This window comes from Passer montanus, unplaced genomic scaffold (assembly GCF_014805655.1).
Source record: "Passer montanus isolate IOZ18808 unplaced genomic scaffold, ASM1480565v1 scaffold44, whole genome shotgun sequence".
Lineage (NCBI taxonomy): Eukaryota > Metazoa > Chordata > Aves > Passeriformes > Passeridae > Passer > Passer montanus.
The window spans coordinates 2,100,941-2,116,972 of record NW_024369262.1 but is presented as its reverse complement, the minus strand read 5'-3'; the positions used below and the strand labels follow the sequence as shown (position 1 = coordinate 2,116,972).

General features: G+C 46.2%; 1 protein-coding gene across 1 annotated transcript; it reads right to left on the bottom strand.

The window, feature by feature from the left end:
- Positions 1 to 578: 578 nt before the first annotated feature.
- TMEM248 (transmembrane protein 248) lies at positions 579 to 15,719 on the bottom strand. The gene is made up of 7 exons (XM_039720774.1): positions 15,470 to 15,719; positions 7,364 to 7,538; positions 6,169 to 6,454; positions 4,366 to 4,516; positions 3,531 to 3,714; positions 2,921 to 3,064; positions 579 to 2,082 (listed from the first exon to the last, which is right to left on the bottom strand). The coding sequence occupies exons 2-7, from the start codon at positions 7,520 to 7,522 to the stop codon at positions 2,062 to 2,064; spliced, it is 945 nt and encodes a 314-aa protein (XP_039576708.1). The 5' UTR covers positions 7,523 to 7,538; positions 15,470 to 15,719; the 3' UTR covers positions 579 to 2,061.
- Positions 15,720 to 16,032: the final 313 nt, after the last annotated feature.

The following is a 16,032-nucleotide window of genomic DNA, read 5'->3' as shown; positions in this document are numbered from 1 at the left end:
GAAGTGGGGGAGAAGTTGCCAAGGAGGTTCCTTTCATTCCCAAATGGTTTCCCAGACAGCCCAAATTCCAGCTGGGACGTTTGGAGCTGGAATTTGTTGAAGGAGAAAGGATTTGCTTTGCTTTGGGTGGTTTTTGGGTATTTCCAGGACTCCTCTCTCCCAGTCCATCTCCTATTCCTGCCTTTGGGCCCCAGATCCAGCCACCCTCAGAGGCAGCTCTTGGAGTGAGGATCAGCAAGGAAGGCTGGGCTTGTGGGATTTAGGAACAGCTCAGGAGAAGCTCTTGGCCTGTTTCACTCCCCTTTCATCCCAGGGAAGCAGCAGCAGCCCACAGCAGCATCAGGAGAAAATTGGGAGCTTCTTTTTATCCCTAAACTCCAAACCAGGCCATCTCTAAAGCTTTGCCTTAACATTCCCTGGAAGAAAACATGTCAGGTAATCCCACTTGGGGAACTGAAACTGTGGGAGGAAACAAAACTGTGACTGCTCAAACACCCTGAACACTCGTGACCTTACTGAAGTCCCAACACACACAGACCAGGAGTGGTGTCTGGAGGGAATAAACTGGGAATTTTCTGCCAGCATCACTGAGACTATGAGATTCTCACTTGGCTTTTTTCTTCTGTAGAGTTTGGAGCAAAAGGAGGAGGAAAAAAAGCCTGTGGGAAGGAATGAAGGAATGGAGGAATGAAGGAATGAATGAAAGCTGGGAGGAAAGTAAAAAGTCAGTTAAGGCAACCAGTGAGATTTAAAAGTAGGGGTGGAAATGTCTGCAGGAAGAGCCTGACCCCTGAAATTGAGGAGGCCGCTCAAGGAACCAGAAGAAAAACCAGCAAAAGGCAGAATGGAGAAGGGAGAAATGCACAGAACCAAATCTCTGACAGAAGAATGGACACAGAGAACAGAAGGGGTTTCACCGGGTGGTTTCTTTGACCTTCCTCACAAGAGCCCCACTTTGGTGGCCATTTCCCCTGAGTGGACAGCAGAAAATGGCAATTTAATGAATTTAATGGGCCAGAGCCCAGCAGGGCCAGGGGCAGCTCCCCTCAGAGCTGCAGGCACAGCCCAGAGTGAAGCTCTGGAACAGACTCTGGCATCTCTTTTCCTTTCACTCTTTGCACTTGCCCAAGGCTGCGCAGAGCCCGGGCAGGCTGCTAACACAATACATCTTTTATTAAGTTTCACTTTCTAGAAAGAAAAGAAAGAAAATGAAAAAAAAAAAAAAAAGCTTACAGACAGCTGCTCTGCAGCAGAGACACACAATCCTGGCTGGAGGGCTGGGGAGGGGAGGCCAAGTGGAAAAGTTTTCCAGATAGTCTCTGTGCTGACTGGTTCTCTGGCATTCAGCAAGCCAAATGAAATACCAAAAAAAAAACAAACCAAAAAAAACCAAACCAAAACAAAAAAATCAAACAGTTCTTTTCAGTAAGTAACAGTTTAAAATGGGACTTCACTTCTTAATTTCTTTACTATGAATAAAAGCACAAGTTTGTCCTAAATACAGCACTATTAAAATGTGAATATGTATTTTTTTTTCTTCCAAAAGAGAAAAAAAAATCTAAAACGTTGATATCTTTTCTTGCAAGCAAGGAGCAAATGGAATAAAGTATTAGGCCACACAAACACACATTGAATTCATGTTGTAGATTGGTGGCTTTGGAAATGCAGGATTATATCAAAGGTGCATACTTGGTTCAAACACACTGTACAGGTTGGGCAAAAAACCAAACATCTCTTGGTTGGTTTGAGACACTTGCAAAGGCATCTTCACCTGCCCAGGTGCAGCTAGACAAAAATCTCTGCCTCAGTGGAGCCTTTTCACTGGAGTTATCTACACCAACATGGGGCTGTCCCAGGGCAGGGCCAGGGGACAAGCACATCTGCTCAGAATTACTCTGGATATTCTGCTTTTATAAATATGTACAAATCAATTACAGGCACTTTGAAATGTCTTTGGTTGGAATAAACCAACATTGCAAGGTAATGGATTCACAGAGTGTTAAGACCCAGGCTGGGTTCAGCAGGCAATGGTTTCGTCGTTCTCAGGAGGACAGGGGGGGTTTATGCTTCTGACAAAGCAACCTGGAAAAAAAAAAACCAAAGGAAAATATTTAATTAAAGGGAAATTCTTAATCCTGTAACAGTGATATGATTTATCTCTGTGAGCTGGCAGAGCTGTCCTTGACTTTTCAAAGAAAGCTTGGAAAGTCTGACTTGGAAAGGAAATCAAAGGGAGTCTGAAGGCGTTTTGTACTTTGCAAAAATCAATAGAATAAAAGTCCCAAACCACCCAAAACAAAACAAAAAAAAATCCCACAAAAAACACCCCAAACTACAAAATATCACTAAGACCAAAAGGTGTCAACACTGGCTTCCTACTTCTGAATTAAAAATATTCACATGGAATCCTTCAGGCAAACTGCAGGTCCCCAAGGTAACACTGAACAATGATTCTTTCAACAGCTTTGTTACTGTTTTTAACTTAATTCTGATTAACAACCAGTGACTCTTTCAACAGCTTTGTTTTTTACTTAATTCTGATGAACAACCCTTAGAATTATGTATCATGTTTTACTCAAGGCTTTCAGTCTGTTGTGGTAAAAGATAATGAATAAATGAAGATTTAATGCCACCTACTAATTGCTTCACAAAAAAGTTCCTGCAACACCATAATTACGGCAGCAGAGTCACAGCCCAGCACTTCCTGAGCTGCAATGATGCATTTCTGGGGGACAGAAATCTCATTTTGAGGATCTCCAAAGGCCTTGTGTGGATTTTATAACCCCTACCTGCACTGTCCACAATGAAAGGCAACTAAATCCCCATCTCCAGAGACAAGAAAAACCAGTCTGTCCTCTGCCCAGCAGGAGCTTTCCTCTGTTTCCTTATCAGAGTCAGGGTTTTGTTACCACACACTCACCTTTTCAGAGCAGAATTCTGTGTTGCTTTGCCTCAGTTTGCTTGGTCTGCCTTTAATGACTGCATAGCAGAACATTGTGATCACCATCACAAAGAGGAAGTAACTGGTGTGCATGAGGTGCAGGTTTATTAGAGAGCGATCGTCCTGCACACAGCAAAGCAAAACAAAACCATTTACTGACCTAGCACTTGACATTAAAGCAATAATTACCAGATCAACCCACAAAATAACTTCATTAATCAACTTTCTGCCCTTTACACAGCAATAGAAGTGATTCCTACTCGTGGCACAAAATGTTTCTTGTGTTAAAAATCTGTGTTAGGGATATTTTCCAAATATTGGCAGAGGCTTTTGTGAAATGATTTCAAAGTATAAATGGTGGTTGTGAAGAGCTGTGAGGCACATGGATGAAAATCATCAAACCCATTAGGGTGGAGCATTCTCAGCCCTCATACCACACAATAAACAGCAAAAAAAGACAATTTTAGGAACCATATCCAATGAAGCCACATGATAAACCAGCAGCAAAAATGACAATTTTAGGAAACATATCCAATGAAACCAGAGCTAAGCATTTACTGAAAACACCAGAGCAACAGCCAGCACTTACATCTGGAACTATAACAGTTAGTTTGGGATTTAAAGCATGGTAGACTTTGCCAATTGCTCCCTTGTAACACCAGAAGGGGTTGTAATCCTGGGCATATTTTGTGTTCGAGTCCCTGGCCGTGGTGAAGATCTTGTACCACTGAGTGGCATTGCTGTAGGTTTCAGGAACACAATGTGGTGGCTGACTGCAAGAAAACAGAAATAAACAGCACTCTGAAATGTATTTTCCATGTTCAACCAGGACAACTTTGCTCCTCAAAACATGGTTTTAGTTTGGGCCTTCCAAAGCAACAACAAAACCCCAAAGTTTCAGTTAAAAACCCCTAAAAGCCACATGATTGCTACATCAAAATGAGAATTTAACTGCATGTTGTTGCACTAAGCCAACATCCCATAGCATAATTGGAAAAATACTGGTTTTTCTAAGGCTTCCCACAGCCTGGGCTCCTCCAGGTTGGATGGAACAGTGTCAGGGAAGACAAAGGGAAGATATTTTGGTGAAGGCAAAGCAGCCTTTGCCTTGAGCTGATCTCTCAGCAGGGAAGAGGGTGAGAACCTCAGTGTCAAATCTCATCTCTGAAACTCATTTATGGGGTAAATCCCTTAAATTTCCAGGGATTCTCTTGCTCCCAGTGAAGTTTAAATCACAGTTAAAAGGCAGGCATGGGCCAAAAAAAAATCTCAAAGAGAGCAGAGTTTTTGTGACAAATGTTTTACCATGGGGGGCGGAGTGCAAGGACATAATTCCCATGATCAACAGGAATTTTCAGGAGGAGCTAACAACTCAGAGGAATGAGTGAGGCAGGAAGCAGCCCCTGGGGGAGGGCTGCACTTACACTGTGACTGGGAACACGTTGCTGGCTGCTGTCACAGTCATGCAGGTGGTGAACACGACCTGCTCGCAGTGGCCGTGCAGGACGCAGTCATCAGAGTTCCAGGCAGCTGGCAGGGTGAAGGTGATGTTGATCTCCTCGTGGGATTCTCTGCCTTTGAGAAAGAGACAAGGAAAGCTGGGTTTGGGTTCACAAATGTATCTGAGCAATAATCACTGGGGTAAGGAGAGCACACAGATGATTAAGGCAGGAAGCGTCACCCTTTGGAGTTGTCCCGGATCTTTGCAGGCAACAAAGAGAAAAGTTAAACCCAAAACAAACCACAAAATCCCCCAGCTGCTGCTCTTTCTAATCTCTCCCACCCCAGAACTGGGGTCATCAGGCTGCTTTCAGAAATTAAAAACTCTTTCTAAGTGAATTCATGCATGTTCACAGACCATCTCTCCCACCCCAGAACTGGGGACATCAGGCTGCTTTCAGAAATTAAAAACTCTAAGTGAATTCATGCATGTTCACAGACTTTTATAAGAAAAGCCTTTCTCCTCCTAAGAACTTTGTTCCACATCTGTTTCTTGTGGTGCTCACTTTTCAAACTGGAGATTTTTGTGCAGAGAAAAAGGTGTCAGCAGATGCTGAACTGCACATTAAGTCCTGTATGATCACCCCATGTGGAGAAATTCAGACTGAAAACAAATCCAGGCTGCTGCAAATGGAACTTGCATTTGGTAGCTCTCAAAGCAGCAACAAAATAACAACAGAAACCCCAGTAATGCACATTTGCAGCTATTGGCAATGTCTCTCCACAGGTTCAAGACCTTCAACATTATTATAAAATGTAATTCTGGCTGAAAGCTAAAATACAGTGAGGTTCTATTATCAACTTCTATTAATTCTCTATGAACTCCTGTCAAAACTTCCTGGCAGGCAGCCAGAGAGCAGATTGGTCTCTGCACACCACAGAAACCATAATCATCTTATCTGGTGCTGTTTGTGATATTAAAGCTGATTCACTTATGCATTTTAGATAAACTAGAATTTTTTAGGCAACATAATACTCTCTACTGCATCTATGCCACATTTGAAATGTCAGCTGAGGACTTGATGGATCAAGACAAAACTGAAGAGAGTCACTGTTTGGAATTTTGCTGGCTTAAAAATGACCTTCCATTGTCATTAGGTTTAATCATTTCAAACTGCCAAGCCTGATCTTGGCATGCCTGCAGGTTCTTTTCCATTCTGAATGCAGGGACAAGTTCCTCTAACAAACAAGAGAAGGGCTCCATACAGGAATAAACTCAGAGGAAGTTGGGAGCACATCTGTGTTCTGTGCATAAGAGATAATAATAATAACAATAATAACAACAACAACAACAACAACAACAATAATAACAATAACAACAACAATAATAACAATAACAATAACAACAACAATAATAATAATAATAGTAGAAAACATTTTTATTTGATTATATAGTGATTAAAATATTATAATTATTTGGAATCATAGAATGGTTTGGGCTGGAGGGGACCTTAAAAACTATCTTGTTCCACCCCCTGCCATGGGCAGGGACATTTTCACTAGCTCAGGTTGCTCCAAGCCCTGTCCACCCTGGCCTTGGACACTTCCAGGGATGGGGCAGCCACAGCTTCTGAGCACTCATCACCCTCACAATAAAGAATTTCTTCCTAATATTTAATCTAAACCTCTTTAATTTCAGTTTGAAGCCAATCCCCCTGTGAAAGGTTAGGAAAAACCCTCTAAAAGCCAACTGTAACCCGAATTGTTGAAGGTCCATCCTTGCCTACCTGAAAGTCCAATCTGGTGCCCAAAAATTGTGGAGCTGAGGTGTGTGACATTGCGAGAGTATCCCCCAAAAGGTCTGAGAGGGTCCAGGGTCAGCGTGATGGTGACAGAGATGTTGATGGGACCAGAGTCCTCGAGGGTCTGTGGGGACTGCGTGGAAGACCTGGCCTGGCCGCTGGTCACCGTGCTCTCTGGGGTTGTGGTGTCGTTCAGGAGGTGCTTCAAGGTTTCATTCTCAGATATACAGAAGTCCAAATCATTAAACCTCAGCAGGAAAGTATTCCAGTCCTTAAAACAAAAGGGGGAGAATTCAAGCCCATGAGGGAGCTCCCGCCCGGTTCCAGGCCATTGAACAAAAATCACACGGCTCAGAGGGCAACACAAACACCAGCAGGGCTGGCTCAACAACAGGAAAGTTGTTTGCTGAAGTCAGATGGGTTCAGTCCCAGCTCCCTCCCCTGAGCTGGAAAGGAAACTCAGTCTGTCCACAGAATCACTGGGTTGGAAGAGACCTTCAAGATCATGGAGTTCATCCCAGCCCCGATACGTCACCTAAACCCTGGCACCCAGTGCCACATCCAGGCTTTGTCAAACACACCCAGGGATGGGGACTGCACCACCTCCCCAGACAGCAATTCCAGAACTTTATCACTCATTCTTTAAAAAACTTTTTCCTAATATCCAACCTGTATTTCCCTTGATGCAGCTTGAGACTGTGTCCTCTCATTCTGTCAGTGCTGCCTGGAGAAAGAGCCCAGCCCCAGCTGAGCACAGCCACCTTTCAGGGAGCTGTAGAGTGATAAGGTCACCCCTGAGTCTCCTTTTCTCCAGAGTAAAGACCCCCAGCTCCCCCAGCTGTTCCTCACAGGGTTTGTGCTCCAAGCCCCTCATCACACTCTGGGGTGAGTGGTTCCTGCCCAGGTTCCCCTCCTTGCAGGACAGTGCTGAAGGAAGAAGTTCCCCAAACCAGCTAAATAAACAAACTGAATAACACCTAAATAACAAACTGAAAGGTCCCTAGCCACAGCAGGGAAGATCCATGACAGATGATTTGGCCTCATCCTTGATATAAAACAGCTAACAAACACTCACCCCAACAGCCCTTCTGAAAATAAAATGGAGACAATCCCCCCCACCACTCTGTGCTCTCTAGGAGGGGAAAAACCTTAACTTCAGGCACATCATTTCTGCACGTACCTCTGTCATTTCTGGGGATTTGATCTCCTTGATCTTGAAGAAGTAGCCCAGTGTCAGGAAGGCGATGGCCATGGCGCTCACGCTGATCATAAAGACCACGAGCGGAGGGCGGCTGCTGACATAAACCTTCAGGTTCTCCAACAGGTTTATGTAGAACATTATTCTGATTGTTCACCTGAGGGGAAAGAATGTTCCAACAGAGTCACTGGACTGTGTGTTACAGCTGGGGGTGGTGGATCACAGCAGACAGAAAGAGAGAAATGGGGCTGTACACAGAATTGAGATTAAATTCCACGGCTGTGCTCTTCACTGAGCACAGAGCGTGTGCCTGAAATACAGCAGTGAGCAGAACAGGCTCCTCATCACCTTCCCAGGGCCTCAAACTGCCAGCTGGGAACAGGTTTTAAGGAATGAGGGCTTCCAGCACAGCCCAGCATCACTGATAAGTAATAGAGCCAGTTCTTGCCTTTCCCCAGGCAGGGTATCACTGCTACATTTTAATGCCAGCGATGTCTGAATGCACCAAGGTACAAACCAAACTCTGCACAGCCTTTGAAAACCAAGGCTGGAGCCTTAAGGATCCCTCTTTACCCCACCCCAAATGCTTTTATTTTCAAAGCAGGGTCTGAGAAGCAGCCCTACATTATTTAAGGCTTTTGCATCAAGAATCCTATGGGCAGATATACCCAAAAAACTGCATTAGGGTGGAGGCTGGAAGACTCCTGGTCTTTATTTAATTCTTGCAGGATCTAGAACTTTTTGTTCTGTCTGTAAGCACAGCCAGGACCTGACATGCTGAGGAAGGTCCCGGCTGTGCTTACAGAGTCACTAATTTTTGCCCCAAATATAATAATTTTGTCTGATTCTCCTCCTGAATTGTTATCTGCAGAGCAAAAAGACCCAAATTCCTGTGTCAGCTTCCCCACCTCCACACCCAGGGAAAAGCAAACAGCCAGGTGTTAAAGGGCAGCCTTGTGACATCTCCTTCAGAAGCTCTGCAAGAAGGAACTCCAAGCCCACCTTTATCTCTGTCCTACCTAAAACCCTGGCTGAAAAGGCTTTTGACCCCAATGAAAACACCACGGCAGGAGCTGCTCCTAGCAAGGTGCTGCTGATCTCCAAAACTCTGAGGGAAAGGCAAAAAGGATTCTGTACTGCAAGGGTTAAAGCTGGAACATCCACAGAGATCTGATAACATTTAATTAAGGCAGGGACTGCTCCTGCAGCTCAGGGTGATTCCTCCTGACTGCCACCATTGTCATTTACAATCCAGGTGTAGCAGGGCTGAAAAGTGGCAGCTCAGAGGATGAGAGAGTCACAGGGCAAGGCAGGGAGGGATCTGTGATGTGATCTATTGATTCAAGAGAAAACAAAAGAAGGGTAAAGAACAGGAGTGAAGACAAAGCTCTTTTCAGAGCCCACAGAGTACAACTGATCTCAACTTCCTTGTGTATACTAAGGATTTTACTGGCAGGAATGCTTCAGCAGTTCCTGTTTGCAGAAGAAATATTGACAGAACCTGCAGAAGTGTCCCAGAGAGGGGAAAATCCAGCTCAGGGAGAAGAGTCACAGGTACAGTGCCAACAACACAACCCTGGGCTGTGCCTGCTGAGACAGAGCTCTCCAGAGCTCAAGATCTCATCCTGGCTTCATTATTTTGCACCATCAACCCCTTTCCGTCCACCCTGCAAAGCCCAGGAAGTTTTTCTCACAGAGAAGTGGGTGCTGTGAACATCCCTATAAGCCAAGGTGAAAAGCAGGGAAAGGAGAGGGATGGGAGGGGAAGGAAAGGTGATGAGAAATGTGCACCTTACCAGAACTGTGTCCCAGAGCAGCTGTGGCACAGCCAGGCAAGGTGGCAGAAGGCAGCAGGGACAGGGAAGGGAGAGCTGGGGCTGGCAGGGATCATGCTGGGAATGATCCGCCCTCCTGCACGTTCTGCCTGGCTTGTCCCTGGCAGCAAATTCCTTCCAAGAGCCCGAGTTAAAAACCCCAAACGCTCCATCCAGAGGCAAAACCCCAAATACTCCTTCTGGAAACGTGGGGAGATGGAAGATCAAAACCTAAACCAAAAGCAGAGTTGTAGGCAGTGTCCCCTCCTGAATTTCCTTTAGGAAATAACACAGATGCAGAGTTTACTGCAGCTTTTAATCAGGGCTGAGTGTCACCCACAGCACATCCAGGCCTGGGATTCCTTTTTTAAAGGGGTTTCTAACAGCTCCACTAGAATTTGTTTGCCACAGAGTCTAAAACCAGCCATAAAAAAAGAGGATGTGCTGAAAATCCTACACAGGGAAATATTCAGGCTAATATTTTTATGTAAGAGATCACCAGCTTTTAAGTGCCAGTTGTTTAATATGCTGCCATAACTCACTGGCTTTGAAAGCAATTAGAAAATGCCATAAGCTGCAATTTCCGAGGAGTAATGTGCCTTTGGAGCATTTGGGAGGGAAAAGGGAACAACTGTGGATTTCAGTACTGGAGCTGACATGAAAATAGCAGTGGGGGAAAGCAGAAGGATGAATGTTTCCATGCTGCTGCCTGAAGAATTACTGATTTTTTAATCAAAGTACTTAAATAACTTTAATTGTCATGGCATTTGTGACCCAGATCAGTGCATTACATCAAAGTGTCTATGGATTTTCAGGGTTCCTTAAACTCCTCTGTTAGAATCACAATGCACCCCAGCTCTTCTGCCAGCTCTAGTAACTTACTTCCTCCTCTGTGTAAATGAATAACTTCAAGAATATCATTTAAACTTTTATTTCTTGTTCACAGAGTTAAAAAAAAAGCAAACCAAACCAAAACAATGCTTTTACCTCCTGGCAGGTCAGGCAAGCAAGATCAGATTTCACTTTTTAGCCAAATAAATAATTTAGTGAGTGGCTCTAATGACTGCTGCTGCCTCTCTTCACTCCAGCAAAGCCTTTTAATACTTGGTGCAATAAAAATCTCCCCAGTCAGACTAAACAAGGAGCTCAAGAATGAAAACTGCCAGGCTGGAACATTGGCCAGCAGCTCCAAGGTAATTGCTGGGTAGTGAGGGATGTTCAGCAGGAGTTGCAGCTGCTGGAACTCGCCAGGAAACCCTGGAGATGTTGTGCTCTTAAATCAGCATCTACAAACCCAGGCAGGGACAAGATTAAAATGGTAAAGGGGGAAATGCAACAGTTTAATCTGTCAGAGGGCCAGAACTGAGCAGCCAACTCAAAAGCAGGAAAATATTCTATAATTTGGGGAGATTTCCTCCAAAACAGCTCCTGACAGCAACCTCAAAGGAGCAACACTGAATTCCTCTTTATTTGTGTATGAAAGAGTGTGGAAAAGGAAGCTGCTGAAATAGACTGATGAGTTTTTCAAGGCTAAATTGCAAACAAGGAAAATCTTGAAGTCTATCACAAAGACCGAAAAGTCAATGCAATGAGTCACAGCTGAAATATTGAATTCCCATTTGGAGGCTTAATATCAAAGGAGCTGAATTCCTAAGAATAAAAATCCCATATGCTGTACTAAAGCAGGTATTGAAAGCAAAACTGCACTTACCAAAGTGAAAAAAAAAACAAACCAAAGATGAATTTTAAAGAGATCAAAGTGGTTTGACATTTTTGTCAATAATGTCAACTACCACCCTGCCACTAGAAAGCTTAAAATGATGGAATTTCCTCACAGATATTTCCCCTTCTTGTTGTGCAGGCAAGGTAATCACTCTGGAGGAGGGGTTTAAATGTAAAACCACCACTGAAATATCCTAAGGAGGAAAACTGGATGAAGGAGAAGGGCAGGAGGCAGCAGTGCCTACCCCAGCACTCCTTTAGGATCTCACAAGTTTTTCAATTTTCAGTATCTCACTGCACAGAACAGTATTTAAATTGAGCTGTGCAGCTCAAAAAAATAAATCAATTGTATTTTCAAAGGTGCCTCACTACCAGGAGTGCAGAGGGGTAAAGAAATGGATCAGTTCAGGGTTAACCACTCTGAATGAAAATGATGCTGTGTGCCAAAGGAATATTTACAAATACAAATCAAACAGACACGGGAAAGCAGCCATAAATAAATGCAAACAAAGCAGTGGTGTTCACACCAAACACCTTTAGCAACAATAAACAGCAGCAGGTACCAAAATCATTTCATTTGGATTTCTTCTCTGCAAATTTGATGTCTAAGAGTGAAAATAAAAGTCAGAGTTGTGTGAGCTGGGGCTGCTGATGGGGCTGGTGCTGTTCAGCATCTTTGAGGGTGACAGGGACATGGGGACAAGCTTGGCAGTGACAGCGAGCTGTGTGGGAAGGATCTGGACAGGCTGGAGAGGTGGCTCTGGGACAACCTGATGAGGTTCAAGTGTAAGGAAGGGTAACTTCAGCATCCTGATATCTGGGAAAATAGAGGTGTTAGGATCTGCAGCAGCTTCAGATCATCTTTTTAGGAAGTGGGATGAAACTGCACAGCCTAAAACCTTCCCCAGCAGCAGCAGGGCAGGCAGGAAGGAGGAATTCATCGTGGAGGAATCCCCCAGGGCACAGCAGTACCTCTGTGCAGCTGAGCCTCCTCCAGCGTGAGCAGAATAAACCAAACCCAACAACTCCTGGGAAATGCCAGCAGGTTTCTGCTCAGCACACAGGGAGGGAAGCAATCAGGGCGTGTGGAGGAGGAAACTTCACAAAAACATCACCTTGGGTCCTTGAATCCAACCCAACATAACCCCAGGATCAGCAGATGTGCACAAACACATCTGCTCCACTGGGAGATAAGGGGAATTGGCTCCAGCCAGAAGTGGCTTATCAGTTTGCTGAGCTATTTTATCCACAAATATGTTTACTGAGGAAAAAACTCCACATTTTCCTAAAAACTTCTATTTTCCTGCAGCCTGGAAGATGAAAACGGCAGGAAAATGGCTTTGCACATGCACTGCACAGGGCAGCAGGGAACAGCACCTGGAAATGTGGAAAAGGACATTCCTTCCTCCTGGCTCCCTGATAAAGGGTCAGGATGCAGAATACGAACAAATCCAGGGACTTGCAGGAATAGAAAGAAGCAAATGCTTCATACTTGCATGAAATGGTTTTTTTGCACCTCTCAAAACACTTTTCAAAGATTAATTAATCATTTCAATATCCCCAAGAGGGGCACCAACAGCAAACATTTCAGGTCTGCCCATGAAACAAAGCCAAGGAAGAGAATTTGCTGAATGACAGAAAATTGTAAAGATCAAATTGAGATTGAATTTCAAACACCCAAATTTCAGACTTCAACTCTCTATAAAGACAGAAAACTTGAAAAAAATAAGTCAATGATGTAAAAAATAAAAAGGAAGACAAACATTACTTAATCTGTGTGTGACAGCCCTTCCCAACAGACTTGTGTTGTTCAGAAAGTCTGGTGGATTCACCACAAGCACCTGAACTTTGTGCCAGCTGATACTCTGGGGACAGCAAAGCTGATTTCCATTTCCCACTGGAAGAAAAATTCATGCAGAAACAGACAAATCCAAACAAGTTCCAGGTATTTTTTTGTATGTTCTCAGTTCTTAAAAATGATGAATGAGAAAAGGCAAGGAAAGTTAAAAGTCAGGAAGCAGCAACAGAGTGAGGAAGCTTTTTTCCCCTGGATCAATGAACCCTGAATTCTGACTTTTGTTAGAAGTGAAAAACATAATTTTAAACATACCCAGCTGTAAAATCAAAATGAACTCAACCTTTGGTTGAAAATCAGACATTTTGGTGCCAAACCTGAAGCAGGCATCTCTGTCTGCCAAGAGCCTGTGCCATGGGAATGGATTCACTTCCAGCTAAAAGAGCTCATGGGCATTTTTAAACCTCCCAGCTTTTCCAGGTCCAAGTCATGACTTCCAACGTGAGTTACCATAACCCAAACCAGCCAGACTGCAATAAAACACACAGTAACAGATGAAGGACTTTGAATTTGTATTAAAAATGCTATTCTGGTTACTACTGCTCACCATGAGAACCTGGGAGGGGAAAGGAAAAACAAAATTATTCCGTTTTACAGGACCTTTAAAGATCCGTGAGAAATCAAAAATACAGGATGGTTTTGATGAAGAAGTGTGAAAATTCTCAGTAACTGTTCAGTAATCACAACCTGGTTGAGTGGTGACCAGTTCAAGGTTAATTGTTGACTTCATTAAAGCTACTCATTAAGGAATGTGGGACCCAATTCAGCAGTGAAAGTGCAGAGAAATGCCAGGAAAAGGCTCTTCAGTCTGTAATGAGAACTGTGAGGAGACAGGGATGCAGACAGATACACAGCTTGAATCACAAGCAGAAAAATTACTGACAAGCTGAGGAAATGGCAGCTTTGGGGAATGGCAAATTCAGAGTTTGGGTGTGGAAAGAAGGGGGAGAAGCAGCAAAGCAGCCAGTGGCCGCTGATGGAAATAGAAACAGCAGCAAAACTGAAATGAGGGAGCTGGGACACAGCTGAGATATGAGAGCTATGGCTGGAATATTCTCATGTCTGTGTGCTTCAGCCCCCTGCTCAGAGCAAACAGCACCTCAGCCCAGCTGGGTGAGCTCACTCCATTTTACACATTAACAAACCCCCAAAACACACAGGTTTGCACCCAAAACAAAGCCTGGGCGTTCTGAGCCCTGGGAACCTGCTTTATTCACAGGTCAGGGCAGTCTTAGGAAGAAAATGAACTCCCACCCAGCCATGCTTTGGGTAAGGGGAGGTTTGGGAAAAGCAACACAATCCTGACACCAGCGAGTTTCATTAATAGTTTAGGGCTGGATTCCTAAAAACAGCTCCATTTCTACAAAGCCTGTGCTGTCATTTAACAAAAAAGAAGATGATGCCAGCTGCCAGACCTGCAGGATCAGCTCAGGGGGTGCTCCAGGAGGGCTCTGGATGTGCCAGGCTCTGTCCCTCTGTCCCCTGCTCAGCAAGGACACCCAGCTCTCTGTCCCCTGCCCTCAGCTGGGCACTCTCAGAGCACAGGGACTATTCTGTTTTCTCAGGTGACCTTTCAAGCTGTTGTCTTTCAAGCGGAAAGGAAGAATCACATTCCAGCAGAGCCACTCCTCAGATCAGGGCAGGTAACAAAGCCAGCCGGGGCTGCATCCTGCCCGTGGGCCGGGCTCAGCGAGCGATTCCCAGCCACAATTCAGTAACATCCGTGCTGGGGCTGCTGTCCCGGGCCGGGCAGGGCAGTGCAGGGCAGGGCAGGGCAGGGCAGCGGAGCCCCGGTGAAACCCGAGCCGCTGGGTCCTGCCCGGGGCCACGGGGATTCATCCCGAGCGCTTCCCGTCACTCAGCCCTCGGAAGCAGAACGCGGTGATTGTTTGTTCACCACAAGGGCCAAGCCCAGGTTGATTCCCCCACCGCGCTGCTCCAGCGGCCAAACTTCGGGGAAGTTGGGCGAGGATGTGGAGAGCAAACCTTAATTAATGAATCCTCATCTGCGCTCCGGGCTTGTCTGCCAGGCAAATTCACCCGGGTGATTCCATCTCCAGAGCTAATCCTGGAAATGAACTCCCCAAAGACAAACCCTGGAGAGCAAACGAGGGGAAAATGGGGAACATGAAATCGCAGCTGTGCCGGAATGGATTTTCCCCCAGGGTGATTGGGATCCACGGTTTGCATGGAACAGCAGCGATGGAGCAGCCATGTTCCAGGCATGATGCACCGGGAATTCTGTTATTAAAACCATCGTGAAATCATCAGTCAAGTTAACCCCACCAAAAAAGTAAAAGAGGGTGAAATAGGAGTGTAGAGAAAATTGGGGAAAACATCCCAGAACAGCCACACGACAAAAGGCTCCCCAAAAAGTGATCCCCACGCAGCAATCACCGCTCAGAGGCTGTTTCGAAACACAACTATTTTTAGTGCTACACAAATTATCATTTTTCACCGCCGTTATTTTTTCCCCCCCTTGCTACGACGCCACGCACACAAACTCCAAGCCGACGACCTCTCCCGACACCATTTTTATGTGTAAATAATAAAAATAAACCGAGGCTGCGGCCCCGCCGCGGGCCGAGCGCAGCCGGGCTCGGGGAGCCCCGGGGCTCTCCCGCTGCTCCCGGCCCCTCACGGCTCCCCCATCCCCGGGCAGGCCGGGCCGCGGGGCCGCCCCCGTCCGCTCCTTACCGGCGTCCGCGGCGGGGCTCGGGCCCCGGGGCCGGGCGGGGCTCACAGGCGGCGGCGCTGCCGTGCGGGCGGGCTCTGCACCATCGTCCTGCCCTGCCGGGGCTGCGGGCACGGGCAGCGCGGGGGAGAGGCCGCTCCCGGGCAGCCCCGGGCCGGACACACGGACAGGCCCCGGCACCGGGCCCCGCCTCCGCCGCCGCTTCCGGGCCGCAGCCCTGACCCCGCTCCGCCGACGGTGGCGCGGGGGGGACAAGATTGAGGCGGCGCCGGCAGCGCGGGAGGGGCCGGGAACGGAACCGGGAATAGAAACGGGAACCGGGAACGGAAACGGGAACCGGGAATGGAACCGGGAACAGTGGCGGAACGGGCCCGGGAGCAGCATCGGGAGCGGCTCCGGGCCCTCACGGCGTTGTCGCCCCGGCCCCGCGCTCCCCGCTCCAGCCTCCCTCAGGAGGTTCCCGCCTTCCCGCTCCCCTTTTCCTCTAAAAATTATCCCCAAACATCTTTTTTGTTGTGTTTCCTAACGGAAATACCCATACCAATACCTATTCCAATACCTAAAG